This window comes from Natator depressus, chromosome 16, assembly GCF_965152275.1.
Source record: "Natator depressus isolate rNatDep1 chromosome 16, rNatDep2.hap1, whole genome shotgun sequence".
NCBI classification, from domain to species: Eukaryota; Metazoa; Chordata; order Testudines; family Cheloniidae; genus Natator; species Natator depressus.
Window position 1 is genome coordinate 13,502,357 of NC_134249.1, and position 27,220 is coordinate 13,529,576.

General features: G+C 44.2%; 1 protein-coding gene across 3 annotated transcripts; it reads right to left on the reverse strand.

Annotated features, from left to right (window-relative positions):
• Positions 1-2,030: 2,030 nt before the first annotated feature.
• Positions 2,031-25,627, reverse strand: URM1 (ubiquitin related modifier 1). Of its 3 annotated transcripts, none has more exons than XM_074973449.1 (5): positions 25,525-25,619; positions 18,408-18,478; positions 4,650-4,731; positions 3,288-3,336; positions 2,031-2,398 (listed from the first exon to the last, which is right to left on the reverse strand). In XM_074973449.1, the coding sequence occupies exons 1-5, from the start codon at positions 25,557-25,559 to the stop codon at positions 2,330-2,332; spliced, it is 306 nt and encodes a 101-aa protein (XP_074829550.1). In that variant the 5' UTR covers positions 25,560-25,619; the 3' UTR covers positions 2,031-2,329. The 3 variants fall into 3 exon arrangements, 2 of the variants coding, with proteins under 2 accessions (XP_074829550.1, XP_074829551.1); XR_012642061.1 differs by lacking the exon at positions 2,031-2,398 and adding an exon at positions 17,028-17,146 and having other exon boundaries at positions 3,293-3,336; positions 25,525-25,627; XM_074973450.1 differs by lacking the exons at positions 2,031-2,398; positions 3,288-3,336; positions 4,650-4,731 and adding exons at positions 16,691-16,881; positions 17,028-17,146 and having other exon boundaries at positions 25,525-25,627.
• Between the last annotated feature and the right edge of the window lie 1,593 nt (positions 25,628-27,220).

Below are 27,220 nucleotides of genomic sequence, written 5' to 3' on the forward strand. Positions count from 1 at the left end.
ACACCCATCTCCTTCCACCACCACCTAAATCTGTTTTTAAGTCTCTCATACACTTTACTGTTCTCAGCCAGTTCCTATGGATCTAGACTCCTTATGTTTTGTTTGTCCCCTTCCTCCCAGTTCACTCAGTGAAATTAATGACAGGTAAATTCAGAACAAATGAAAGCCTTTGGCCTGTGTAATTCACAGCAGCAGCATGGCAGAGTCAATGGCTGCAGCTGGATTTGACAGAGGCTGATGACTAATTTTGTTACCCATAATGCTCAGCACTCTTCACCTTGAAAGCACTTCAGAAACATTAACAAGTTAATCATCATAATTCATAGTGGTTTTAGTTATGCATGCTAAGACCTGGTAAACATCTCTTGGCATAAACCCATCACTCGAGAGGTCAAACAGGAGAGCGTCTCCCCACTCCCTTCCCACCATACAGAATGCAAATTTGTTAGGTGCAGCATAGAGAAGGATTCACGTATTGGCCACATACATTGCCCGTGTCAAGATACCGCACCTGGTAGAGCAATGGTCTGGGGCAGCATGACTGTTGCTGTGTTTCTATCTCAGCTACTAAACAGCAGCTCAGGAGAGGCCCAAGCTAGGAAGAGCAGGTAACAGTGTAGGTGACAAGTATTTGAAAAAGCTTGTGCAATACCTGGCTGTAATCAGTGCTACAGTCCTGATGGAGGTTCACTGGCAGAGAAACATGTGGGACCAGGACTAGAAGAGGAGGGGTGGGGGTGTACTGGTAGGCAAAGGACCAAGGAAGATCGTTAGAGCCATGTAGATGGAGGATGCTTGCAAAACATATTCCAAACCTTGGTTCATGCTACTGGTATCAGCTCCTCAGTTTTATTTACATGAATCTCACCCTTTGCCCCTCCTGTACTTTGACTGTGGCCTGATTAGCAGCACAGAAGAGGAGTTTGGGCCAATCTGCATTTTCAGGGAAATTGCTGGAAGTCAAACAACCTCAGTATGTTAAACACAAACCTCCATTTCAGCCACAGCAATAACAGGACTTTCTCAGTTGGTAAACGACCATGGGAAGTCTCACCTTCCTTTCAGAAATCTGGGGGAAGGGTTTACAAGATGCATACTATTTGCTTTTGCAGCATTTTCATTATTGTTTTCAGTATGTTCCAGCCCCTCTACCCTTAGATTTCTGCAGCAGTTTTTGATGCGCAAAGCCAGGATGGCTGGTGCGTACCTGCTCTGCAGCAGTTCTGGCTCCACATCTCTGATGCTGAAAACCACATTCAATGCAGTTCTTACACTTCTGCTTCCCATCTCAGAAACAACGTGATTCACTGCACCAGATTTTATAGGCAGAGGGCCTGCTTCTCTACTGCCTTGCATATAGCGTAGTTATTTGCACTCGGGTGGGTGCTCCAGTCTCATCTGCCAGTGTTTTACCCTCCTTTGTACAGATTTGTAAACATTAGGAAGTCAGAATTGTGTTTCACACCCACTTTGCACAGATGTAAACAGTGACAAGATGCAGGTGAGGGGAGAGCCAGGCCCTAATAGGTGTCTACACTGCAATCAAAAACCCACAGCTGCACCGGAGCAGCTGGGTTGGGTTGGTGAGGCTCAGGCTACAGGGCTGGTTAATTGTAGACTGAGGCTGCAGCTCGAGCTCTGGGACCCTCCCACCTCACTGGTAACTGGAGCCTGAACATCGATACCACAATTAAACAGCCCCTTAACCTGGTCCAGCTGTGGGTTTTTAATTGCAGTGTAGACACACCCTCAGGGTACATTACCATCCACTCTCCACCTCATGTGAAGACACAGCTAAAAACCTCTTTTCCTTCTTTCCTGTATTTCACATTTCCACTTATCTGCTAACGTTGCAAGGCATTTTGGGATACAGTTCATATGAAAGGCACTCCACCAAATAAATGTCCCATTGAAAGAAACTCAGCTATTGCAGGCAAGGCAAAGTCTGCCCATCCTTGCCCTGAAGCGTAGCCACAATTCCCTCAGATCATCTTTCTCCAGGCACCCCCCCCCCCCCCTAAACTAATTTTCAGCACCTAGTCCAGGAGTCCTTCCCTCATGGACCCAGGAATAAAAAGTGACCAAGTGCAACAGCAGTTTTCCCCATCACCTATGTACCTGGGATTGCAGACAGGAGAGGTTAAAGTAGAACCAAAGGATGGAAGTGCCTGAAGTGCACGCCAGGCCAGTCACTGGCATGGGTTTTATTTGTACGCCTAATGACAGTGTAAATGATTTGCCATGGCTTGTAAGCGAGGCACAGACAGTTCAAAAGTCATGAGGGTTCTCCCCCAGTGTTTTTGTTTTATGTCCTTGTGTCTTCCAAGAGTCAACCACCATGCAACGTAGAGATGAAAACCACATTATCCTGGTCCTGGAGTTTATAATCCAGCTCGCCCTGCAGGTCAAGAAAGAATGAGAAATGGTTTAATAGGCATTTCCAAACAGAGGCTGCAAAAGAAGAATGTCTTATAATAGATGCCAGAGCACTAGGGACTACAGAGGGTTACTTCTAAGAAAGGCAAGGTGGAGTAGACAGGAGAGGGAGCTCTCATACATTCACTGTCATGGGGAAGTGCCACTCTCAGAACGGACTATTATATCTGCAGACTAGTTAGTGACTATTTATGGTGTGAGTGTGATGCTGGGCTGAGAGGGGAAGACATTAGCCTGTTTGCCTAGGCCACATCTGCACTAAAAAGTTAATCTGACCCAGCGACGATGCTCTGGGGTGTGAAAAATCCACACTCCTGAGCAGCATACTTAAGCCAACCTAACGCACGGTCTAGACAGCACAAGGTGGACAGAAGAATTCTTCCCCGCTTTAGTGTAGACAATCCTAGTGCAGCAAAAACTGCAAGGGCCAGCTTAGCTTGTTCTACCTCAGCATGCTTCTTGGGCTCACCTGAGCCTGGTCTTCACCTCCCAAGCACTCACCTTGTTATAATCAATGGCTCTTACAATTGCCCAAGGCTGTGAAGCAATGTTGGTGCCCCGCTAAGCCAGTGGTTACCAGCTGTGGGCTTCACTCCTCTGGGAACTGAGTTGAAGGTCAGGGAGTGTGGGTGATCCTCTGGGGGACTGAATGGTGGTTGAGCCTCAGCAGGTTAGATAAAGGCTCCAGGCTTTAGAACAGCCACAGCCGGTCCAACACATGGAGGAACTCCTCCCTCCCATTGCCCACTACTAGATGCTTAGCTTGGGGCAAGAATCTAGAATAGCTTCCCAAGAACATCCACAAACCAGGCAGAGCAACATAACAAAGAAAATAAAACTGAAGTACAGACCATTAGTTCCCAGTCTGCATCATTGATGAGCACCAAAATTCCTGGCCGCCTGCAGAACACAGAGAAGTTGTCAGGCAATAGGATTGCTAAAAGCTGCAAAGAGTTACCACCACTGGCTGTGAAAAAGCAGACCACAGGCAGTCTTGTCTGTGAAGCTGATGTGAAAAGGGAATCATAGCACAGAGGTGGAAACAGGGACAGGCAGCGCCCTTTCTAGATCAAATAAAGGGGAAACTAGATTGATCCCAGAGCTCATTTGAATCAAAAGACACCATTCATGAGAAGGCTCTGAGATGACTCCATTTCAATACCACATAGAAAAGCCAGGTAATTAAAGCCCATGCACTGCAATCGAGTGCAGAGAGGTCAATTCAGAGCTAAGGAAAGCAATTGTAGTGCCCCGCTAAAGGTTGTAAACACCCAGGATCAACTCAGAGCTCCTGATTAGAGGCAAAGGGATTCCCCTTCTTTGATCTTCAGTGTCCTGCAATTGTCTCTCCTGCTACCCGGGGACCTGGCACATGCTTCAGCTCACAGAGACCTGTGAGGAATGTTAAACACCCCAACCTCCATTCTGCAGCTGGGAATTGCCTGCACAGCACATTGTGCTCCATTTCTTCTGGCCTTTTCCAGTGAGATTGGCCCCATTTTAAAAATAAAATAAATTTCCCAGCAGATCTATTTGTTGGTGCTTCTCAGAGTGACTGATCCAGGCCCAGTGATGTGAACAGAGATTGTGCTGTGCAACACAGACACACAGCCGGAACAGGGGGATGGTCTACTTGCTAAAACCTCAACCCTGCAATCTCCACACAATGCCAGTACTTGAGGTGACAGGGAAGGGAACGAGGCCATGAGTGCAGAGGGACTTCGTGCTGTGGGTCGTGAGGAGACAGACATTTTGTGGAATTGGGTTGGGTTTAGGTTCAGAAGGAGCTGGAGTCCTCATAGTCAGACCTGGCAAAGAGCACAATCTGGATAATTCTCTAGAATATTAACCCATCTCCCTCTACCACTTTGCACTTGCATAGTCCCTGTCATCCAAGGAAATCAATGCCCTTTAAAAAGAAAGCCTCCCATCCCTCCTTCAGGGTAGGATTTATCCCTGTTTTACAGATGGGAATAATGAGGCACAGAGAAGCTAAGTGATCTGCCTTTGGTCATACAGCAAGACAATAGCAAAATTGACCCTTTTTCCCCTATTCAAGTCTATGGGGTATCCTCTTCTGTGTCATTTCTTCTAGAATATGCCATATTTCAACTGATATAACTTTCTTCCCGCCACCAGCAGTAACATATATGCCCTCTGCACTGGGACTTGCAGACGGAAACATGAGCAAAGTCTTTAACATCTGTACTTACACGGTGTCCCCCTGAATAAATAGTTCTGGTCTCTCTTTTAATAGATTCTGTTTGATCCACTTTAGCAGGTTTCTGATGTCCCCTGAAAGGAGAGAGGATGACAGTTTATAGACTAGCTTCCTTATCAGCACCAAATATCCACTGCTGTTTCACAGGAGTTCAAATACCAGGGTCCCAGCCCTCACTCCGCAGTTAGCAGAGATGCCATGCTCTTCCAGGGTCTTCAAGGGAATAACAGAAGGGATCCTCAAGAACCCACCCAGATCAGCATCCACCAGGAAGGGGCATCTCTTTTGTTAGGAGGCACACACCATGCACACTCACATCCCCATATACAGAGTTGGTTGGACGTGCAGACCTGACCACAGAAATTGCAAAAAGCCTCTCACAGTTAATGGAACAGGAATCAAACATTTAAATTGCAAACTTTAAATGTTTAGAATTAAAACAATACAAGCGTGAAGATGAGGAATTCAGTAGTCTCAATGAGGACGACACAAGAAGCTAAGTTTGAAGCTTCTAGTGTTGGCTGTCTGAAGCAAGTACTAAAATGGATTGAACACACATGGTGAAAGTGTCCCCCTTTCCCTCTTTTTCCCCTCCCCACACAAAATGGCGGCATAACTCAAAAGTGGCTGAATTGATTTCACTCGAGTCTCCTAAAAACACTCACCTTTGGGCTGCGACAGGCATGGATACTTGCATGGCATGTAAGAATTTGTTTGAGAAATTGAAGAGGAAACTAACAAATGGGTTAGAATGTGACCCTCCCTGGAACAGAGTAGCAGCCGTGTTAGTCTGTATCTGCAAAAAGAAAAGGAGGACTTGTGGCACCTTAGAGGCTAACAAATTTATTTGAGCATAAGCTTTCATGAGCTACAGCTCACTTCATTGGATTTTCCACTGCATGCATCCAATGAAGCGAGCTGTAGCTCACGAAAGCTTATGCTCAAATAAATTTGTTAGTCTCTAAGGTGCCACAAGTACTCCTTTTCTTTTTCCCTGGAACAGTCACTTTGATAGACACATGCAGGATACAAACAGACGACTATATTTGTAAACGTCTGCTCATTTTGGGCATCCCAATAAGAGACATCTACATCCCGGGGCTGGCTTTGTGTTTGTTAAGTTTTGAAGTGCAGAACACCCACTTTGGCAAGGGAGCTCAGTGGGAGATGTGAGCATTTGCCACCTTTGAAAGCCAGGCCCAGGATGTCTGAAGGCAGGCTGGCACTTTGGAAGGTTTATACTTTTGAAAACATAACCCCCATAAGACATAGGCAAACATCCATGAATATATAGACACATGCATAAACAGAAATGTTAGAGGTAGGCGTAGTTCTACTCAAACCCTTTATAATCTCTTTTGGCATCCCACCTTCAGCTTGGACCCTCTGCTCCCCCACCACATCCCCACGCACATGCTTTGTTTGATAGCTTCTTTATTAAAGCTCAGCCTTTATCCTTCTATTTCAGTAGGTGACAGGAAGGATTTGTCTTCATGTAAAAGGAGGAGGAGACACTGCTAGCAGGTTTTTATAGTAACAATTTTACTTTGTGAGGCAAAAACAATTTCTTTAGCGATAGCATCAGTTAATTTCCTATTGGAGAGGGGAGAAGCGTCAGAGGGAGAGAATAATCCATTGCAGAGTTTGGAGAAGCTGACAAATTACAATGTGGCGTTCTCCTGCATTTGCCTCTATATTTCACTGTTCCACAATCCACTTCATCATTCTGAATCTACAATCAGTTATTCTCCCAGGGCTCCTTTAAAGAGCCTTTTGAAAGCCCCCAAAAAGCTTTATTTGTTTCAAAGGCACAAGGAAGTGTTCCCAGTGCCCAAATCCACCTATCAGATATTAGGGCTTGAACCCCCTCTAGCTGTATCAAAGGGAATAATGGGATGTATTTGCACATCTCTCTGTGGGTTATAAACAGTTCCTAGTCACTGTAAACATTTTCACAACCCTCTTTTACAGGCTGAGCTAAAATACTATTTTTGGTGCAGTTGTCACATGACTGATCCATGAAATAAATACCCTTGTAATGGGGTGACTCAGTCTTTGCACTGTGTCAGCACATTGTGTTGTGCTGTCAGGAAAGCTCCCTGGAATAGAGCTTTGTTTCTTTTCAGTAAACCTACATAGAGGTAGGTGCTGTCTTTCACTTCTGTCACATTTGTGACTCTCCCCACATGAAGAGTAAACTCTACTCTGCTGTAAACAGGTATAAGTCAGTTACAGGGAATGAAGATACACCTTCCCAGGAAAAAAATCCCCATCTATTGCAAGTTGAGTGTCTCCTCTAGAGGATTCCTTCCATTTTTTCTCTTTCACACATCCTCTATGGCCCTATGTTGCTGGCTTCCTCTAAAGCAGTGGGACCGATGTATTCTAGGTGGCCAGAGGGGATTGCCTAGAGAACCATGCCAAGTGATGCTGCCTCTCAAAACTGGGCAGTTTCCATCATGAAGGGAAGATAGTTTCATGGCAGCAGATTGCCCTGTACATTGGATCCTCACCGACGGTCAGAACGGGGATTTCTTTTTAATCAAATATCATTTAGAGAAGTTTAGTTTAGCAGCATGGAATATACTATCTTCCAAGGTGACCACTTCCCTGGAGACAGGGAGCATTAGACAGACGGCATACGGGGCGGGTCAGCCAGCCACCAGAACAAGAGCGAACGAATGATGTCAACCTTCCACTGAAAAATGAGGCTGCAACGTACAGCCCCCAGGAGCTCACCCCCAAACTGCTTTCACTCTTCGTCACTATGAAATGCCAGCCAGGGGATGAGAATGAGAAACATTCCCACAGGAGGAAGAGGAGTGCAAAAGGGAAAACCATACCCACCACAGCAACACTATGAAGGGCCTTATACTTGTAAGCAACACACTTGCATGAGGGCACAAAACAATGAGGTAGATGATAGAGTAAACAGCCTCCTTCTCCGGGGCTCTTCAGGACAGATCATTTAAACACAAGCACACTGCATCAGGGTTGGCAATTTCCCAGGAAACACGAGTTTAAGACAGGGCACTGGTCTGAATACCGGCTGAAACCCAGTTTAAAACGGGAAACGGAGAAAAATAATTGCATCAGCATCCAGCAAGTCCAGCAAGCACAGAATGAATCTTTTCGTCCTTTGGATACAGCCATTCAAAACTGAGGAATAAGCTTGGTGTATCCACTACTACATCACAGCTGGTCTTCTGCTACAGAATGCTGCATGGCCAAAGGGGTTGGTAATCTGCAACTCTGCAGGTCTTCGACTGCCTAATGCTTCAAGCCTACAACTCTGCATATTGTTGTTTTCATCTCATACATTTTTTGAGATGTATTTATAGAATATTGAAAACTGAAATATCAAGCATGACATGTATAACTTCCTTGAGAAAATACCAAACCAAAAAGGTACAGACATTCTGATGTTCAGTATTGGAATTACATATTATGTCCACTGCAGTTTTACTTTTTATTTGTAGGACCCTAAATTAATCTACGAATTTACTGCCTTTTGGAACCACAATTCGAATATGCAACTAAACCTAATTGTAATGTAGTGTACATTAATTAGTTTTTAAAATAGAAAATGCCTTAAACTGGAACTAATTAGTTTTTCCCAGGGCAGAAAAAAACACAAGATTTTACCTGGTAAAAGCCACACCATCCCTGCACTCTGCCAGCTGGACAGAGGATAGCCACCCAGAAGAAGCTTGCAATGTGGTGTGGCTGGCTTATTTCAAGACTGTACTGGAAGATTCCCCCCCACCCTTCCACAATAAATACATTATTTTCAGCCCCATCTGTGCCTGCAGTTACAGAGCCCAGACAGCTTGCACCCACACACACAAGAACACTCACACCAACACCCCCCCAGAAGTCTCACACATGTGCATAGGAGAACTATACAATCTGGAGAAATTAATGCAACCCCATGCTCTGAGTGTCCATAGCCTCTGTTTGCCAGAAGCTGGGAGAGTGCGACAGGGATGGATCACTTGATTATCTGTTCTGTTCATTCCCTTTGAAGCACTTGGCATTGGCTACTGTTGGAAGATAGGATACTGAGATGGACCATTGGTCTGACCCACTATGGCCGTTGTTATGTAAGCTTTCCCTCCCCATTTATTTTTTGACTATCCCCTCAGATCCAAAGGGCAACGTAACACTCACTCCTTCTCCAAATCCTACCTCAAGACTCACTTCTTTCAGCTGTTCTTCCAGCACTGAATTCTGCTCCTGCCCTCGTATTTATCTTTGCTCCTCAAAACTACCAATAATATAATTTAAAGAATGAAAAATGACAGATCCAAGAAGCATGCACAGACAAAATACAAAAACTGAATAAGAATACTTAGATTGCAAGGTCTTTCGGTTGTTCTGCATTTGTACAGGGCCTGGCACAATGGGGTCCTGGTCTGTGACTGGAGCTCCTGGACTCCCAAAAATAATAGTGTGCGCATCTAAAGCACAAGTCCTGCTCTTTTATTATCACAACCCTTATCTTTCCTACAGCACCCCCCCACTTTTTGTTACACCAGCTGTGCTATGTATAATTTGGTTTGTAAGCTCCTCGGGCTAAGGACCTGTTTGTCTGTAAAGCACCATGCAAGTGTATGGATCTGTAGAAATAATCAATTGGAAGGAAAGCCAGTTAAACTGATCACCCCCTCCTGTCCACCACCAAGCTGAATCCTCACCACTGGGACACCAATTTTATACTTTATCTAAACTGCTTACGAAAGCGGACCCACATCATCAGAACAGGAGTATTTAATATTTACAGAAAGGCAATTTCACAATGTATGCTGCCCCTTGGAGGTGACAGATCACGTATTTTGTACAATGGCAACTCTGTGCTGTTTTATTGAACATTATACAATAAAAATAATGTTAAGACATAGGAAACTGGATGGCTCAGAGGATTGATAACAGGATCTTGAGCTGTTTTCCTTTAGGTCACCACTTTAAACCCAGCCCACTTAATAATGACCAAGATTTGTTACCATCATGTGGCCTCAGTGAAATTACTTTGGTAGTTTCAGTCCAGTTCCCAGCAGACAAATATCCAGACCATAAAACCCACCATAATTGCCAACAATGGGGCCAATTAGTGCTAATCTCAACAGAGGTGCCAAGGGCAGAACAGGCCACAGCAACTGAACTACCTCTGACCTCAGAGGACATCTCTGCAATTTGGGGTTGAAGAACAATGGTGGGGAACCCTGTCTCTGTTCTGTGGACAGAGAGAACTCAGTCTTCAGGGCCATCAACCCAGTGCCTTTCACCAGCACAATATTCACAGGAACATTCTGAAGTTCATAGAAAAGCCAAGACAAAATAGCAAATGTGAGTGAACTGACCATTCAAGTGCCTCATGGGGGCTGAAAGCCGTAGGGCCACTGTATATGCACAAAACAAACAGCCCAATGGGAAAGAACAGATCCACGAAAATGAGCATATTTTCAGTGACACAAAGCCACTTGCTTGTCATGCAAGTGGATAGGATGTGAGAGCTGCAGTGAGCATGTACCCAAATCCCAGGCTTGTTTTTAACCCACACAAGCTGCATTATAAATATCCCTGAATGTGGTTGAAAGATCTGCATAGTCTCCAGCTTGGTCTCCTCCAAAGTCTGATCTGTCATATCTAACTTTTCTGTCAGGAAGAATCAGCTGAATGTCCTCTTAGAGAAAGTAATGTGGGACTCCATCTGCGTGCTGCCTTGTACAAACACCTGGGCTCATTTGCACCCTCAGAACCATAGCTGAAACCTATAGATCCTTCCCTGCTCAATAAAACCTCCTGGGCCTGATGGATTCATCAGTGATAACTCAGCATAGAGCGCACTCGCTGTAAGCACAGAGAAACTAGTCATGGCAGACAGGTGCCTGGAATAAGAAACACAGGGCCAGCTTTTCGCGGCAAAAGCTCATCAACCAGGTAAACATGCAGGAACCCAAACGTTGCCTGAAACACATACTTGCTGATCTTGCACTAACGTAATATCAGTGAATGTGAAAACACAGCCCTCCACTAACAAAGAAGCTGTACAAACACACAGAGGGCTCTGTGTGTGTGTCACTGGCAGATTTACACACACAAATACAACATACATACGCATATCTGCACCTCCCTCATACATTAACAAGCAGATGCACGATCCAACCCTCCTGCTAGGGCTTTCAGAGGGTGTATTTTCAGTAATATCCTTGTCTTGGGTGCAGAACAGGAAGCCTATTTCAGAAAAACAGCGGACTCTTAAGGCCTAGATACTGGACAGTTCTTTTCTGGTTTGTAATAAATAAGATGTATGCAGCCCTGCTCACCAAGAGGTCAGTGTTGCAACAGCACAGCCGGTTTTCTCGGGCTGCCTTGCAGACACTTCCCCAAGGGGTACCATTTCTCTGACCCAGAATAAGATCATTTATCATACTGACCACAGCTGAGCTCCAATTTGTTGAGGTCACTAACTCTGGCCAAGCTCCTTCCCACCCACATTCTCAGCCACTGGCCTGTAACCATGACAAAGTCCCCTCTTTGCATGCCTCTTCTATCATTCCCTCTGGGAAGAGAATTTGTAACTCCTTTGCCAGGTTAGGTGGCTTATTTTTCAAAATATAAAAAAATCCCCAAAATACACCACTCAGGCAGGTGAGTGCCTTGTCCATTTTACTGAATTCTAATTAGCACAAGGGCCACATGTTATGAAAGGGCCCATTGTAAAAATGGACAAGGGGTTCCTCAGGCTAGTTAATGTGCAAAGTGAACCCCCAAAGCAGATGGCAGGGTACCATAAGCTGCAGCAGAAGGCCTGGAATGGCTTATATAAGCAGAATCAGAGGACAAGGGTTAAACTCTGGCTACATCTACACTCAAAGCGCTACAGAGACACAGCTGCACCGATGCAGCTGGCCTCTGTAGCGCTTCTGGTGAAGATACTCTAAGCCAATACTCTCCAGTCTGCTTAATTACTCCACCTCCCACAAGCAGCGGTAGCTATGCTGGTAGGAGAGACTCTCCTGCCGACAGAGTGCTGTCTACTCCAGCACTTAGGTCGGCACAACTGACATCACTCCAGGGTGTACCGAAGTAAGTTCTAGTGTAGACAAGGTCTCAGACTCAAGGCATGGTAACTCTGCATGGTGACCACAGCAAGGCCGAGAGACGTTTCGAATTTGTTTTCACTGACGTCTTCCAAGCCATTTCTGACATTTATAGGGGAAAAAAAAAAAAAGACTCCAATTTGGATTCTATTAACAGGGAGCTTTTAGTGACTTTGGTCAAAGAGAGAATCCAGATACTGGAACCATCAGCTTCTGTGCGTTAGAAGATAATGTCTGGGTCCTGGGTTTTTTTTACAATCACCTGGCAGAGAGATAACTCTCCCTCCCTCCCTGCCACCGCTTTTAACTGGAAGAGAGGGTCCACATTAATGCTTCCTCCATTCCCTCTTATCCACAGCACAGGAAGAGACCAGATGCTGTGTTCTTCCATAACCTTTCTGTTAGCTAGGATGGAGGACCTCAGTCCTGGGCCCTGCATTCAGATGAGTCCTGGGCCCTGTCGGTCATCAAGGAACATGTGGATCATGGGATTTTCTGTCAGCTCTTGTAAACTAGAAGGGAGCACTCAGATCCCGGATCTCACATTCCCTCCAGTTAGCTGGTAGGGAGATCACAAGTTCAAGGGCTCTTCAATCCCATTTGCCAGCCAGCAGCAAATCGTCAGATCCAAAGTGCTTCCATCAGTTCCTCTCATCTCTAAAGGGACCCTGATCTGATCCTCTGCGTAAAGCTAATCCTGCCACACTGCCAAAATCGGAGTTTCTAATCTTACAACACCCAATGCTATGGTCACTTAAGGCTTCTGAATAAATGCCAGTGCACTAAACTGTCTCTTTTTATTAGGATCATGGATCACTAGTAGTGGTACATGGTCCAGTCTCTTGTTCAAAATTATCTAAGGAAGGAGTTAAGGAGAATCTTACAAAAAGAAGGGACAATAGTTGGTGATTGTATTCAACAGGCAGTGAAGGCTGGATTAGGAATCAGAGAAGTTAGAAATGACGACCAGTTAACAGGGCTCTTCTAGTTTCTCTCTCTGCTAGTCCAGGATTATTCCCTATGGAAGATTGTTTAGGGCTTTGTCCAGTCTAGTTTTAAAGGGCACAGGGAATGTGGTGCTTCCTCCACATCCCATGGGGGATTGTGCCATAGCACGCAAAGTTAGGAATTTTTTACCAATAGCCTAAATTCTCATTTTCTTAATTGCATCCTATCAACCCTAGTTATACAATACTGCATCACCCTAACTATAACCTCTTCCTGACAAAGAAGTTAGGGTTCCCACCTAGCCACAGATACCCCATCTATTTCTCCACTCATCTATTCTGCATAACCTGGAATTGTTGACGATTAATGTGTGTAAGCCACTCAGGCAAATTCTCTGACAATTCAAAGAAAGCATTACTAAATGCAGACAGAGTCCATTTTAAATCCACTGTGGAAATGAACTTTCCTCTTACACACATTTCCCTACTGAGTTGGGAAAGAAACAGCTGAAAGAGAGGAAACCTAACCACTAACACCACAGACTATGTGGAATTATACATCCAAGACTCACTGCCCATGGAGGAATGTAACTATTCATACAGAAAGACTGCAGAGGGATCCCTCTGGTTCACACTTGCCCTGGCAGCATCTATTTATACAGAAGCCTGTAGAGGGACTCCCCTGGTACAGGCTCAGCCTGGCACTGCCAGTTGAGCAAGACAGTTTCTTGCCCTGACTCCTCAGCCTCTTCCCATCACCTTTAAGATCTAGTGATTTGTTTATGGCTTGAACAGGATTAGTGGGGGAAAATAATTGATGTCCCATTCAATTGCTATTATGACTTTATTCCTCTGCAATACAAAAGCCACACAATTATCTGTGCCAGTCCTTGCCTCTCATTTTCAGCAGTTACTTTGCTAACGTTATATTTTCATATACAGCGAGGACCATTAAACCAATCCCGCCCCCCCCCCCACCCGAAACACCAACCTCCTAGGCCTTCCTTGAAAGGGGAAAAGAAAGAGCGCGAATGGGGGAAGGGGAGGAAGATTTACAATTGAATGGAGGTAAGAATGGAGCAGTTTGTGGGATAAAGGGGCTGCAGAAGGAGCTTTACAGATGTGCAGAGGGACTGCGTCTCATTGTTTAATTAAGCAGAAAGTGGCTCTTTTGAAAAGCAATTTTGCACAGGAGCTCTGAGCTCAGCAAAGAGCTCCTGTGAGTGAGGGCAGGAGGAGAAAGGAACAGCTGGCACCCTGAACCGTGTGAAACGCATGCTAAGCAGTTTAAAGGGCCAGGAGCCTCCTCTTCAGCCTATGCTCTGCTGCCATCCTTTAAACAGTGGTGTCATGACAGCAAATACCACCAAGAGAAAAGGAGTGAGGGGTGGGGGTTGGGTGGTAGGGGATCGAAAGGTTATCCTAATAGGTGCCTGTGCAGGAGCACACTGGCTGGGAAGGACAGAAAAGCCAGGCTTTGTTATCAGAGGGATTTGGTCACACAGAAGAGAGATGGGCTTCTCAGTGCCTGGGAAGTTCCTTCTACAATGAGTTTGGATTAATCTGATTCATGGCAGAGGGTTAACGCAGCTCCCATTACACTAAGCCTAGTAGGAAAGCACTGAGGTGACTCCCACAACAGAATCTTAATTTTTCAATCTTTCCTTCTAACGAAAAAGACCTACAAATGAATCCGCTCAATCGGCCCCCTTAAAATGACACACCCACTTCACTGGGACAACTGCCAGGACATACTGCATACCAGTGATTCAATGGGGGAAGATGGCACAACTAGGCAGAACAGATTAAAGAACCCATCCACACAGTCCAATCTACCCTGGCAGGGACTATTAACGAGGCTTGGTAAGCCAGTCAACTGACTAGTCAAATTATGTCAATTGGCTGCCTATTACTTGACCATGGTCAAATATTGCCAAACATTCCAACAAGAAAGCCCTGATACAGACAGCGGCCTACCTTTTTATTGCATCATGGTGTCATTCTTTCATTTTTTACAACATTTCATTTAATTTTTCAGAGTTAAAATAACTCCAGTAACTCGTTTTTTGTAATTAGGCAAACGTATCGAAGTCTAAGCCTAAACCTATTGGAGACCACAAAGTCTTAGTCTTTTTTGTGACTGTTGGTACTATTCTAATAAGTCATTGCTTTAAAATATTTAACTGGTCAATTGACCAACTATTTCTGTAAAAAGAAAAGGAGGACTTGTGGCACCTTAGAGGCTAACCAATTTATTTGAGCATAAGCTTTCGTGAGCTACAGGAAATAAATTGGTTAGTCTCTAAGGTGCCACAAGTACTCCTTTTCTTTTTGCGAATACAGACGAACACGGCTGTTACTCTGAAACCTGACAACTATTTCTGGACTCGTCAAATGCCCAAACTGAATACTAATGGCACAGTGCCCTGATAGTGTCCTAATATGGATCTCCCCGGACATAGGAGATTTGGCTGTGCAGACTGGCCTTGTGAAAGAGGGGTCTGGGAGTCAGGACTCCCAAATTCTAATTCTACCTCTATACGAACAGGAGATGCTCTCTCTAGTAAGTCACATTACCTCTGCACTTCAGTTTTCCCCCCCATCAGTAAATATATACTTAACTAGCCCATTGGGGTGTTGCAAGGAAGAGAATATTCACATAGTCCTTTGAAGATGGAAAATGACATGTCAGGTGGTTTGGAAGGATTAGTTTTTATTTATTTTAATGTCTGTGGATTAAGTCAACAACTATTTATTTTTTAATTTGACAAAAGCTTTACCCTACCAGAAATATTTTAAACATTAATTTCAAAAAATTGAGAGACAAGTTAGGAGTAATCAACTCAGCAATAAAATCATTCCAAAATACTGATTTCTTATTGACAGCCAAATGTTATCACCACTATTATTTTGTACTTCTAGACAACTGGTGCCATCTTGTACGCTCAATTCTAGCTATCTTCCTGGCACTCAGGTACCACATTTGGGTCTGACTATCCCCTAGTGTACTCTATCTGAATGATTCTGTTCATACATTGGGGAGTGAGTGAGTGTATGTCCCCGTCCCTCTTTTGAGGTGCTGAGACTAATGCCAACTGATTTCAACAGCAGTGAAGAGCACTCAGCACCTTGCAGGATCAGGTGCTTGGACTGTAAATCCTTCGTAGCATTTCCTGTGTCTCAGATAGCACCATGCACAGTCAAACTCAACAAATACGTTATTTTAATTTCCCCCCCCCCTCTCAAAATTGTGATTAACAATGGATTTTTCCCCTGTGTGATTTTGAGTAAATGGGGAAAATATACATATGATTACTGAAACTTATGGATTAAAATTTTATCCTTCCAAACCTGTGAATGCCAAGTACTCTAACACATCTAGAAGCTTCAGAGTTGGTCATTACTGCACACTATTGACACTTGGAACTTCTGCTCCAAAAGCAGACTCCTGCCACTTAAAGGAAAAATTTTCATGATCGTTAGCAGTGCAGGGGCTATGATACAGAGTTAAGCAGCTCCTTGCACAACAGCCAGAGCCTCTTTAATCAGTGCTCTCACCTGATCATACAAGATCCAGTAGTAAAAGCACCGCAGTGAGTTTTTCTAGTTACTCTTAGCCAACCTAACATCACAGATTTGAACCTGTGGCTCTGCTGCAGGGGTTAAACGGTGCTCGTTATTTTCCCATCCTTCCAACAGAGTCAATTAAATTCTCATGACCATAGACAAATCCAGCACTGTAAACCCAAGTGGGATGGAGGAAGGACCTCAGACATCACTAGCAGCAGCATTCATACAATGCTCTATTTGATTGCCGAAGCACGTGGTTAAATACATTACTGTGGTTTGTTTCAGGGGGATATTGCCAAATACATTTTCATAGTTTTTATTTAGGGTTTCTTTTCTTTATGCTTCATTGTTTCTAATAGCGCCTTCAATGCTTGAAATTAAGGTTTACTTTTTGAGCCAATTTAATCCTCTCTCCATGTGACATATCTCCTTCGCTGTCCTCTCCCACCTAGCAATGTTTTTATGCAGAATAAGTCAAACAAGCGAGCTCCTTTAGTTTCTCTTTATCAGCATTATCAGTAAGTTTATCAAAATTGTCAGCACAATTCTGGGACAAAGGTTCTTATTTAACTTGTGCTCTTCTTTCTGCATGGATCTGCAGCACCTGAGAAAAATATGATATGGTCTCACATAAAGTATGGTGACATGTGTACACGTACACACACACCCACCCAATACACAACCCCCTTTTTTTTTTTGGGGAGGGGGGGTATGTTCCTCAGGGGCAACGTGATAAAAATCTCTACAAACCTCAGATAGTAAAGACAGCTGCTGCCACGTGGCTCCATACATGGCCTGCAGTAGTCCCATTTGCAGCTCCCTCCCATCTGCCCTCTTTAACCTCCTCCAGACCCTCTTCCCTCTGGCCACTTAACACAAGAGGAGAAAGGGAGAAAAATCTTCATGTGTACGTTAGCCAGGTTTAGAATCCAACCACATTTTCACTTCATGCCTAGAATCAGGAGATTAGCGTGTAGTAATCTCACTAATTATAAAAATTGTTTTTATATTTAATGCAGAGAGCACTATCCAGGGCAAATTTGGAGCACAGACTATTTTATTAATTTATACGTTCTTACGTGTTTGTTCACCTAGCTCCCCATTCCCCTGCAGCTGGGTGTTGTACAAAATGTATACACAAACAATTAAATATAGTTGGGCCCAACGTCCCAGAGAGAAGCAGTTGCTCTGCAAAAAGAGGGACAAAAAATAACAACAACCCAAGAGGAAAGGAAGAGCAAGGGATGCCAAAATGGCCAAAAATAAATTTGACTAATAAAAATCAGTTAAAATGGGATGATCCTAGTATTCATGAGATCTGTATTGTTTTTCTTCAGTACACTAGGAGATGAACGTATGGTGCAAAGTAAGTGACTAGACAAGAAACATGGTGAGTTTGTTAATTCTTTAAATACACAAGGCCCAGTGATGCAGTCCTTACTCAATTTTGAATATACCGGTTGCTAAAAATCACAATGCAAATGAAGTGTGGGCAAGTCTAGAGGGGAGGAAAATCGTAATCAGAATGATGTTGATATCCCGAATCACTAAGGAAATAAATTAATGTTGTATAATCACTGGAACAGTCACTGGTCACTCAGTCTAGCAGTGTTTTGTTTTTTATTATATGCAGGACTGAAAAGAGGATGTCCTGCACATAAGGCGAGCATAATTTTCAAGCCCTAGCTTTGTCATGTTTGTCTGTATGGTTTAAGTATATTCAGTTGTTTCAAATTAAAATCAAGAGAGCGATATGCCTATATAAGCACAGAGAAAACTGGCTAACAGGCAGCTTCATGAACGGACCAAGGAGAATACACTTCATGAAAATATTTAGAGGCTGCTGGGTATTAACAGCATTCAGAGGAGAGGGCAAAAATTTTTGAAGAAAGGAACTCACTTTGTGGTTGCCTGGAGGATGGGAAAAGGTGCTCAGTCTATTTATGTTTTGTATTTACTTTGAGGGTTAACTATTGTCTGCCAAGCTAGCCAATCAATAGCAGCATGGCTGAAACTGCCCTAAACCACATTGATTCCAGCTGTAAACTGAACAACTGCTGTACAAACTTACTTTCCTTTTCACACGCATTTCATCTGCTGTCAACTTATTTGAAAAGCTCTAATACTCACAAGGCTCTGGTTGACAGGGCAAGGTCACCTGATGTTTTTTAATGCCATCAAACAAGAGCTCTGCTCCACCTCTGAAATAAAAAGAGAATGCACAACTCATTCTTTGTTTTATTGTCCAGAAGTTATAAATGGGGTAGTTTACAATGCAAAAAATTCAGAACAAACACAAAATGGAACAGATTGTATTTCAAGTAGGACCATTGTCTGTCTGTTTTTGTCTATTTGGACTGTAAGCACTTTGGGGCAGCAACTGTCTCTTACTATTAATTATCTGTATGGCTAGCTATGGACCAGGACCCATTGTGCTAGGCACTGTACAAAACAGAGGACAGAAAGATGATCCCTACATCAAAGAGCTGACAATCTGCTTGTTTAGTGCCTAGCATAACAGGGCCTCAAACTCAGTTGGGCCTCTAGACAGTAGTGTAATACAATTATATTAAAAACTCACAGGCTCTAATACCTTGCCCTTCTATAACACTTTTCTAAGGATCTCAAAGTACTTTACTAACCTCAAACCTCATAACACCCTGTGGAATAAGTATTATCCCCAGTTTACAGATGGGAAGAAACAACTCATACAAGGTCACACAGCAAGTCAGAGGCAGAGCCAAGAGGATAATCCTGGAGTCCCAGCAGTTCCCTCTTGGTCTATCCACTACATAAATCTCCCTCCCAAGCATTACAGCAGAAACATATGCGCAGTGTGAGTAGCTAGCAAAACAAGGGACTTTACATGCAAGTTGTACAAAATATCACTCACCACATGCTCCACCCTCTGTACTTCCTCCCTGTTGAAGAGGCCAGTTCAAAGTCTCTGTCCTGATATTTAAACACTCCCAGAGATATCGCCTCTCCCTCTGCGACCATTATATTACAATCCGCCAGCACAATTAAAATGTTGACCAATAAACAGAGCTTTGTGAGCTTAGGAGACAGAACTTTATCAGGAGCTGATCCCAGACTATAACAATTTTGGGATTTCAATGGGATTTGGGTACCTAACTCCCTTAGGCCTATGAAAATCCCAGGCTAAATGCAAAAAACTCATTTCTGTGGCTTAGACTTCCCTCAAACTCTCCTGTCAAGAAAGTATGATTCCACTTTACAGCCCCAATCAATTAATTTCTTGAGAATACAGGATTGTACGAACCCTCTGTATGAAGAGGGTTACTGAACTGTACCAGGAATCCGGGCCTTATTCCTGAATCTGCCACTAACTTCTTGTGTGTCGCCAATTTCCCCATTTATAAAATAGCGGACAATTAACCTTCTCAGTAAAGTGTTTGAGGCTTTATTGTTTATGAAGTGCTCCGTGCTGAGGAGGACTCTAAGACAGACCCGTCGGACTGATTTGATGACTCACTGTCATAGCGGCACCTCACTCGAAAGCACCGATATATATTTGAAGGGGCAACCCATCTGAAAAGGCAGAGATTTTGGCTTTGCTGCAAAGGCACCAAGAGGTATTTTCCAGCAGGCCAGGACTGACTCACGAAATGGTCCATGAGAACAACATTGAAGGACCTCAGCACGCACCCAGCAGAGCACACCAGACAACTGGTAAAATGCAGGAGAAATTTTGTAAGGAAATAGCAGGCATGCTGAAAATGGGAAGAACAACAGAGTCTAACAGTCTTTGGCTTCTCTAGTTACGGTCCCTGAAAAGGAGGAGAACAAAAGGGTTATGTGTTGATTACGGAAAGCTTAAGGATGTCTTGGTTCCTGATGCATACCATTTACCCAGGATCAACACCACACTAGACACCATAGGCAGGGCAAGGTTCCTGAGCCTCCTAAATTTAACAAAGAGGTATTGTCAAATTCCTTAAACACTGAAGTGCAGGGGGGAAGTAAAAAAAATCTGCCTGTGTTACTGATTGAGGACTTTTTGAGCTCACAGCGTTACCTTTTGGGTTAATCAATGCAGGAGCCACATTTCAAAGGCTGGTGAATCACTAGCTGGGTTACAGGAGCTTGCTTGACCCTGCATAGATGACATTGCCATCTTCAGCAATTCCTGGTCAGATCATAAAAACCCAGTTGGGAATTGTGCTGAAGAAATTCAAAGATGCTAGTGTCATGGCAAAAATGTCCAAGTATAAAATGGACGCAGCCAAAGTCCCTTATCTAGGAGGACATTTGGAAGAGGGGGCCAGATTTGCCCAGATCTATTGAAAGTAGAATTCACTGTTAACTGGCCTGTACCAGAAACCAAAACACAAGTTCAGACATTTATAGGCTTGAAGAACTATTACCACCAGTTTATGGAAGGATTCAGCAACAGGGTGTCTGCTATCACAGACCTGTGCAAAAGAGAAAACCTAACATGGTGCTGTGCACAACAGCCTGTCAGAAAGGCTGTCATAAGGCAAAGAAAATCCTAAAACCTACTCTGGCCAAACCAGATTTTGACAAGGAGTTTGAACTCTGCACCAACGCTTCCGACACAGGCCTGGGAGTTGTCCTGACGCAAGCAGGTGAAAACAATAAAAAGCATCCTGTTGCTTTCCTAAGTAAAAACCTGATCCCTGGTGAACAGAATTCCTCTGTCATAGAAACCAAATGTTATGCAATTGTGTGGGCAGTCAAGCAGTTAAGGCCTTACTTATTTAACAGGAAGTTTAGGGTCCTAACAGCCCACTCTCCGTTGGTACGGCTACACAAAACAAAAGGTATCAACTCCAGACTGAGACACTGGGGCTTAGCAATACAGCAATATGAGATGAAAACTGTACATATTAAAGGCAAAGAAAATGTGGTGGCAGTTGCACTGTCCAGGCAAGAGGGCTCCAAGCTGATGCACATGGATTAGCCAGGGCTGATCCTACTGCATTAGTGTAAGAAGGGAGGTGTGACCCAGGGACCTCGATGTCAACTGACAGAGGAGATCCATGGAGTTTTACAGGGATCTACTAAATCTGGTACATACATAATAAATTTACCAACGGGTGACATGTAAGGTGTCTACCACAAACCAGTAGCTTACTGGTCATCATAGTCATTGCATGTATGGACAGGTAATATTTAAGATGTTGTATATCTATACTGGAAATTATGTTCTTAAAGCCTTGAAGTTAAAAGTAAGCAACCAGTTGGTGACACGCCTTGAACAGATTTTGTTCAGACAGGTAGCTGGCAGGATATACTTTTCTCTCTCTGTCTGGTCAAGTGTATTGTGCACTGTATTTATTACAACAGAGGCTTATTTGCATTACTGAGCCGGATATTAGTCAAGAGATTGCAAAATACAAGAGCAGAGAGCTGTAGGAATAAACTAAAACAGCAGTGGGGATATCCTGTTTATGAGTAAAGACAATAATTTGGGGGTATAACTGGGGTCCTGAGTTACACCCTAGATCCTTCACTGAGGAAATGAACTGTTAGTGTGTTCGGTCTTATGAAAGGAGGTCACAATGAACCCAGCTGGAAAACACTGCAAAGACTCTGGGTAAGCTAAACTTCACTAAAAAGAAAATTAACTTGTTAATGAACTCTAGGCTCTAGAATGCATATTACGATTTTATTTTACATGTAACTTTGTTTTCAATACTTTTACTTGCTACTTCTCTAATCTCTATTTTTGTTAAATAAACTTTTGCTTATTTTCACTATAAACATATCTAAGTGCTATGCCACTTTAATAGTGGAGCTGTGATCTAATGTGCAACTAGTAAGCGGAGGGATGCTGTTCCTTTGTGAGCAGTGAATCTGGGAATGTCCACTGGAACAGGGACTGGACACTCCAGGTTGGAGAGTACCTAGTGCTAACCTGCAAAAGGACAGCAGAGTCTGCGTAGGCCAAGAAGGGAGTGCTCATGTTGCCAGTGGAGTGAGGGAGCTGACTCTAGGCAGACGCAGACAAGGCTCTCTCATGCTAAGGGCAGGTGGTAGTGAGCTGCCTCACAACCGTGGGTATGTCTGGGAAGTGTCACAACATTATATAACAAGGAGTCCGGTGGCACCTTAAAGACTAACAGATTTATTTGGGCATGAGCTTTCGTGGGTTAAAAAACCACTTACCCATGAAAGGTTGGGCCCAAATAAATCTGTTAGTCTTTAAGGTGCCACCGTACTCCTCGTTGTTTTTGTGGATAACATGGCTACCCCCTGATACTTAACATTATACAAGTGTAACATTGGACAATATATGCTACTGACTCAGTTCTGCTTTGTGAGGCCAAGAATTTAAGAACTACGTGCCTAAATAAAGATTCAGACACCCAAGTATGAGGTTTCAGAGTAGCAGCCATGTTAGTCTGTATCCGTAAAAAGAAAAGGAGGACTTGTGGCACCTTAGAGACGAACAAATTTATTAGAGCATAAGCTTTCACAAGCTACAGCTCACTTCATATGAGGCTTGATTTTCAGAAATAGTGAGCAACCAGCAGCTCCCATGGAACTCAAGGGAAGCTAGCCAGTTCACCACTTTTGAAAAATAAAATAATTTAAACCCCGAAATCCTTAAACTTTAACACAATTTTTAAAATTTTGGCATGAGTCATTCTGCCTGAAGTACAGGTGCTGCTAGAGGCTCATGCTCCATCAGTATTGAATCTGGAAGATATTTGATAATGGATTTATCAAATAGGTTCATAAAAACTACCAAACTCTGTGCAGATACCATTTAATCCATGGAAAGATTCTCAGTCTTAAAACACAGAAAATATTTTATAACTTTTTTACGATTGAGATGTACAAGTATGAGTCATAGATACCTTGCATGTCTTACAACAATGTAGATTGAAAATTGTCTCAAAAAAGATATTTTAAAAGCAAACATGTGAATAACATGGAAAATATTGAATCTACATGTGACTGAGTCCCTTTAAATCCAATATCTAAAAATGTCACACTAGGAGTTTTTCTTGGCTCTGCTATGGAAGAGCACAACAGAACCTTTGTTATGCTCTCAGCAGTGCTACTTATATGCAGTGATACTCCTAAAGACTGCTCTGTTGGTGTTCTTCCACCAGCTCACAAAAAAATGGAAGCAGCAATTATTAACTTTAGCTGAGATTCTTGTAAGAGAACAAGTCACAGTAATTATATGAAAAACTTTTTTTTTATGTAACGAAAACAAGGTCACACTGTTACTGTAGAAATGTAGATGGCGAAATAAGGTCCTTCTGTAATGCGCTAACTGTGGAGAACTCAGCTGTGATTTACACATAGAGAGCTCATTTATGCATTTCCAAGGGAAGCAAAAATGCTTCTTACACTTCTGAGAACTAGGAGAGTTACTGCAGCTGGAAGTGGGGAAAGATTGAGGAAGGGCCTCTTATAGAAATGGGCATTTAAAGGGTTATGAAGATTGCGTATGCGTATAGGGATGGGGAAACCAAGCAAGGCCTTTTAGCTTTTGTAAGAAAAGACTTAAAATGTAAGACCAAGACAATGTTTTCACAAATGTTGAAAACTGACCTTACTGGTTTACTTTGTCTGAGCTAAAAGAACTGCAAAAAGCAAACAGTATAAACATTGAAAAATAAAGTTATAAAAATTTTAATCAATTTACTATCCCAAAGGAAAAGAAAATGATTTATAATCTATTTTTGACATTCACAATGGGATAATCCATCAGTAAAAACAACCTCCCTCCCATTGTTCAGCAAGTGAAGAACAGGAGTTTTCTCTAGGGTAAGGCCATCTCAGTAACCCTGCCTGTTAACTGTGGTATCAAACAAACAAATAAAAACACTTTGGGGCAACTGTACCAGCCTACTGAACTAAGACCTCACTTGTACCACCAGTGCCCAACACCTCCCGCTAAATTGTGCGTGCTCTAATTTGACATAGTCCTTGGGCAATTACAAGACTGAGGACTTTAACAGTGAGAGACAGTAATTGGTTCACAAGAGCCTACAAAACTAAATGGGAGGTAGAAAGTAGTGACCAACAGAGAGGCCTGTCATTAACATAGGAAGGAGGAACAGAGTAAATGTTACAAAACCCTGAAATATCAGACCTGGTACTTATTGAATCTTGTTTTAAAATAAATTTTAAATGCCTCTGAACAAGTTGTGTGTCTTCCTGTGTTTTTACAGCACCTAGATCAAAGGGTGCCTTGTGTGCTACAGTACAAAATGAAACTACAGGAAAGCTTCAGAACTGTTTTTGTAAAACATGTCGCCTCATCTCTGTAAATGTGTTGATTGTTTAACATAATTTGTCCTTCTGTCATCATTCATTGTTGGCAAAAATCCTAAATTTTCTGAAAACTCTGGATAGTCACACGTTAATTACGACCCATTCAACCCATTCCTGAAACCCCAGTGCCTCTCTCACATCTGCTTTCCTCATAGATTAGTGCAGACCAGCTCCCATCCTAGCCAGTCCCTCATTGTGGATCCCTTTAAGGCACATTTTAAAGCCTCTCTTTCTTGTGATGGCCCCCCATATGTGTTTCAATAGGATATTTAAAATCCTCCTGATGAAAGTTGTCCCACCTAGAAAGCATTCCCTGAAACTAAGTTTCTGAGAGAGAAAAAATGCTAGGTCTAGAACGACACCTTGCTCCCAAACAGCAGGATAGACGATCCCTATTTTTCTTCTCATTCCCATTGTGAAAAGCATTCTAGTCTGTGCTCCAAGACAGTGACCACACACCCAACCATAGTCCTTATCCCTCCAAAACCCAGTAACCCCCTAAACTCCTACCCAATCAGCATTATCGCCTCTAGTGCCAGCCTCGTTCCCCAGCCCTGCACTATAATCACCCTAGATGTTGGCATCCCCCGCACCACCTCCAGAGTCCCACCCCCACCCGGTGCCGTGTTTTGTGCCCCAAACCCTCACACTTTCTCCACCCTTCCCCCACGACCCTATGCCAGCCCCCTAACCCCAGGGCCCGCCTGGTCCCCCAGACCTACTTGCCACAACCCCTAGTACATTGGTCTCGCCATCTGCCTGCACCAGTCCCCCCCCACAGCTCCAGGCCCACCAGGCTCTAGGTCTGTGGCCAGTCAGCGTGTCCCCGGACCTCCTGGCCCACCCCACGGCCAAGCACCCACAGGAGCGGCTCCCACTGCCGGGAGCCCCAAACGCACCCAGGGCACGGCCGCTCTAAGGACCCCTGCTCTAGCCTCCAGGCCCCTTGCTGCAGCCCCTCACTCACCCAAACTCCACCAGCAGGGACATGGGCGCCGCCATCTTGGCGGAGGGAAGAACGCCGCTCAACCCGGAAGTGCATCCTCACTTCCGGCTACCTGGGGTTGCGTAGCAGCCGCGGCGGCGCGGCCTTTGAGGGCGGGGATCCGGGGGGGGGCGGAGCCAGCGCCAGCCTTGAGAGGGTGGGGATCGCGAGTTTAAACCAATCAAAGGGCGGGCGCCAGAGCTGAGCCCCGCCCCTGGGGCTGGAGTTTGCGGCCTGTCATGTGGCCGGGGGCCTTTGCGATCCCGAGGCTCCAGGAGCTGGGGCTTTGGGGAGGCACAGAAACTCAGTGGTACCATCACTGTGCACGCCCACGGGGCGCTGATATGGGGCTGTCCAGCACCAAAGGCAGAGCTGGGGCACATGGCCCCCTGGTACTCAAAGGCAGAGCCCCTGGGGGTGAGGGCACGTGGCCCCTGGTACCCAAAGGCAGAGCCCTGCGGGGAGGTGAGGGCCGAGGGCTCACAAAGGCAGAGCCCCTGTGATGAGGGCGTGGGCCCCCAGCACCTGAAGGCAGAGCCCCAGGGGGTGACAGTATGCGGTCCCATGGCATCCAAAAGCTGTCTGCCAGTGTAGCATACCAAGCCTAGTTCAACTGGGCCCTGCTCCCTGATGGGGGCCTCTAGGTGCTACTCGAATGCAAATAATAATAATAATAACCTGGCTCTGTCCTGTTCTGACAGTCTCTCTGGAGGTTTTTTTCCTCCTGTTTAAAATATTTTATTGCAAAAATGGCATTGTCCCCACTCACTAGCTCAATGTCCCACCTGCCTTGAAGCCGCTGGTTAAGCACTTTCTATGTCCTCCCATTGCTTTAAAAGTTGTAGTAAACCAAAACATTCACCTGATGTCAATCAGACAAATACAAGGAATGTGATCACTATTATTCAATCGGTAAAAATGCAACATGTATGTGGTCTGAGTGGTCCACCCAAGAAGCAGCCCCCCCATATTGTGAGTTAGACCAGGAAAGGCCACTCCTAGAGTCTTGTGCTGCGGGAGTCACTTTATGACTAAGTATCCTAAAGACTTGTCATGTTGAGGGCTGAACTGAAAATCTAGGGTTAAGCTACGTGTAGTTTGCTCAAATACACCCTGGTTGTTATAACTTTGTAGAATGCAGGAACCAGACTAAAGCTTTGTCATGTGAGGGGAGAATCCAAAAGGAAAAGGGGTGTAGATTGGTGCCAGGACTGGGCTTGAGTGGAAAAGGCTCAGGGCATGGCACTGGAAGAGTAGGGGGTGGTTCCTGACAGGTGGGGTAATCAGGAAGGAGACAGCAGTGGGGAACCTATTTTAATTACACTTTCATTAACATTCACGTACCTAGTGAAGATGCAGCCACCAAAGGAGAAACACCATAGCAATGGCTTGGCTGGCCCAAGCACTGCTCCTTGGATGAAAGGGACAGAGAACGTGTTGGCATGGAGAACTGTAAACAAAGAGCATCCAGGATCAGAGAATAAGCACAGTTCACAACCAAACCCCAAGATACTTAAGTGGGAAAAGGCATTTGATTGGCAGATGAAAGTTTAAAGCTTCCAAGATGCCATGATCCAAAATGCCGCTGCTAAAATCCTCCCTCCTGCTGCTGCAACCAGGTCATCCCTCCCCTTTCCCCAGATCTTTTCACTGGCTTCCTATCTCCTTCTACAGTATG

Bases quoted from the DNA above. Each gene is read 5' to 3' on its own strand.
- URM1 (XM_074973449.1), bottom strand. From the start codon at position 25,559: ATGGCGGCGCCCATGTCCCTGCTGGTGGAGTTTGG. The intron at 18,479-25,524 runs GTGAGTGAGGGG...TTTTTATTTCAG, and splicing joins TCCCTGCTGGTGGAGTTTGG to AGGTGGAGCAGAGCTCTTGT. The intron at 2,399-3,287 runs GTCTGTACTTCA...CTTGACCTGCAG, and splicing joins ATGCAGACTGGGAACTAATG to GGCGAGCTGGATTATAAACT.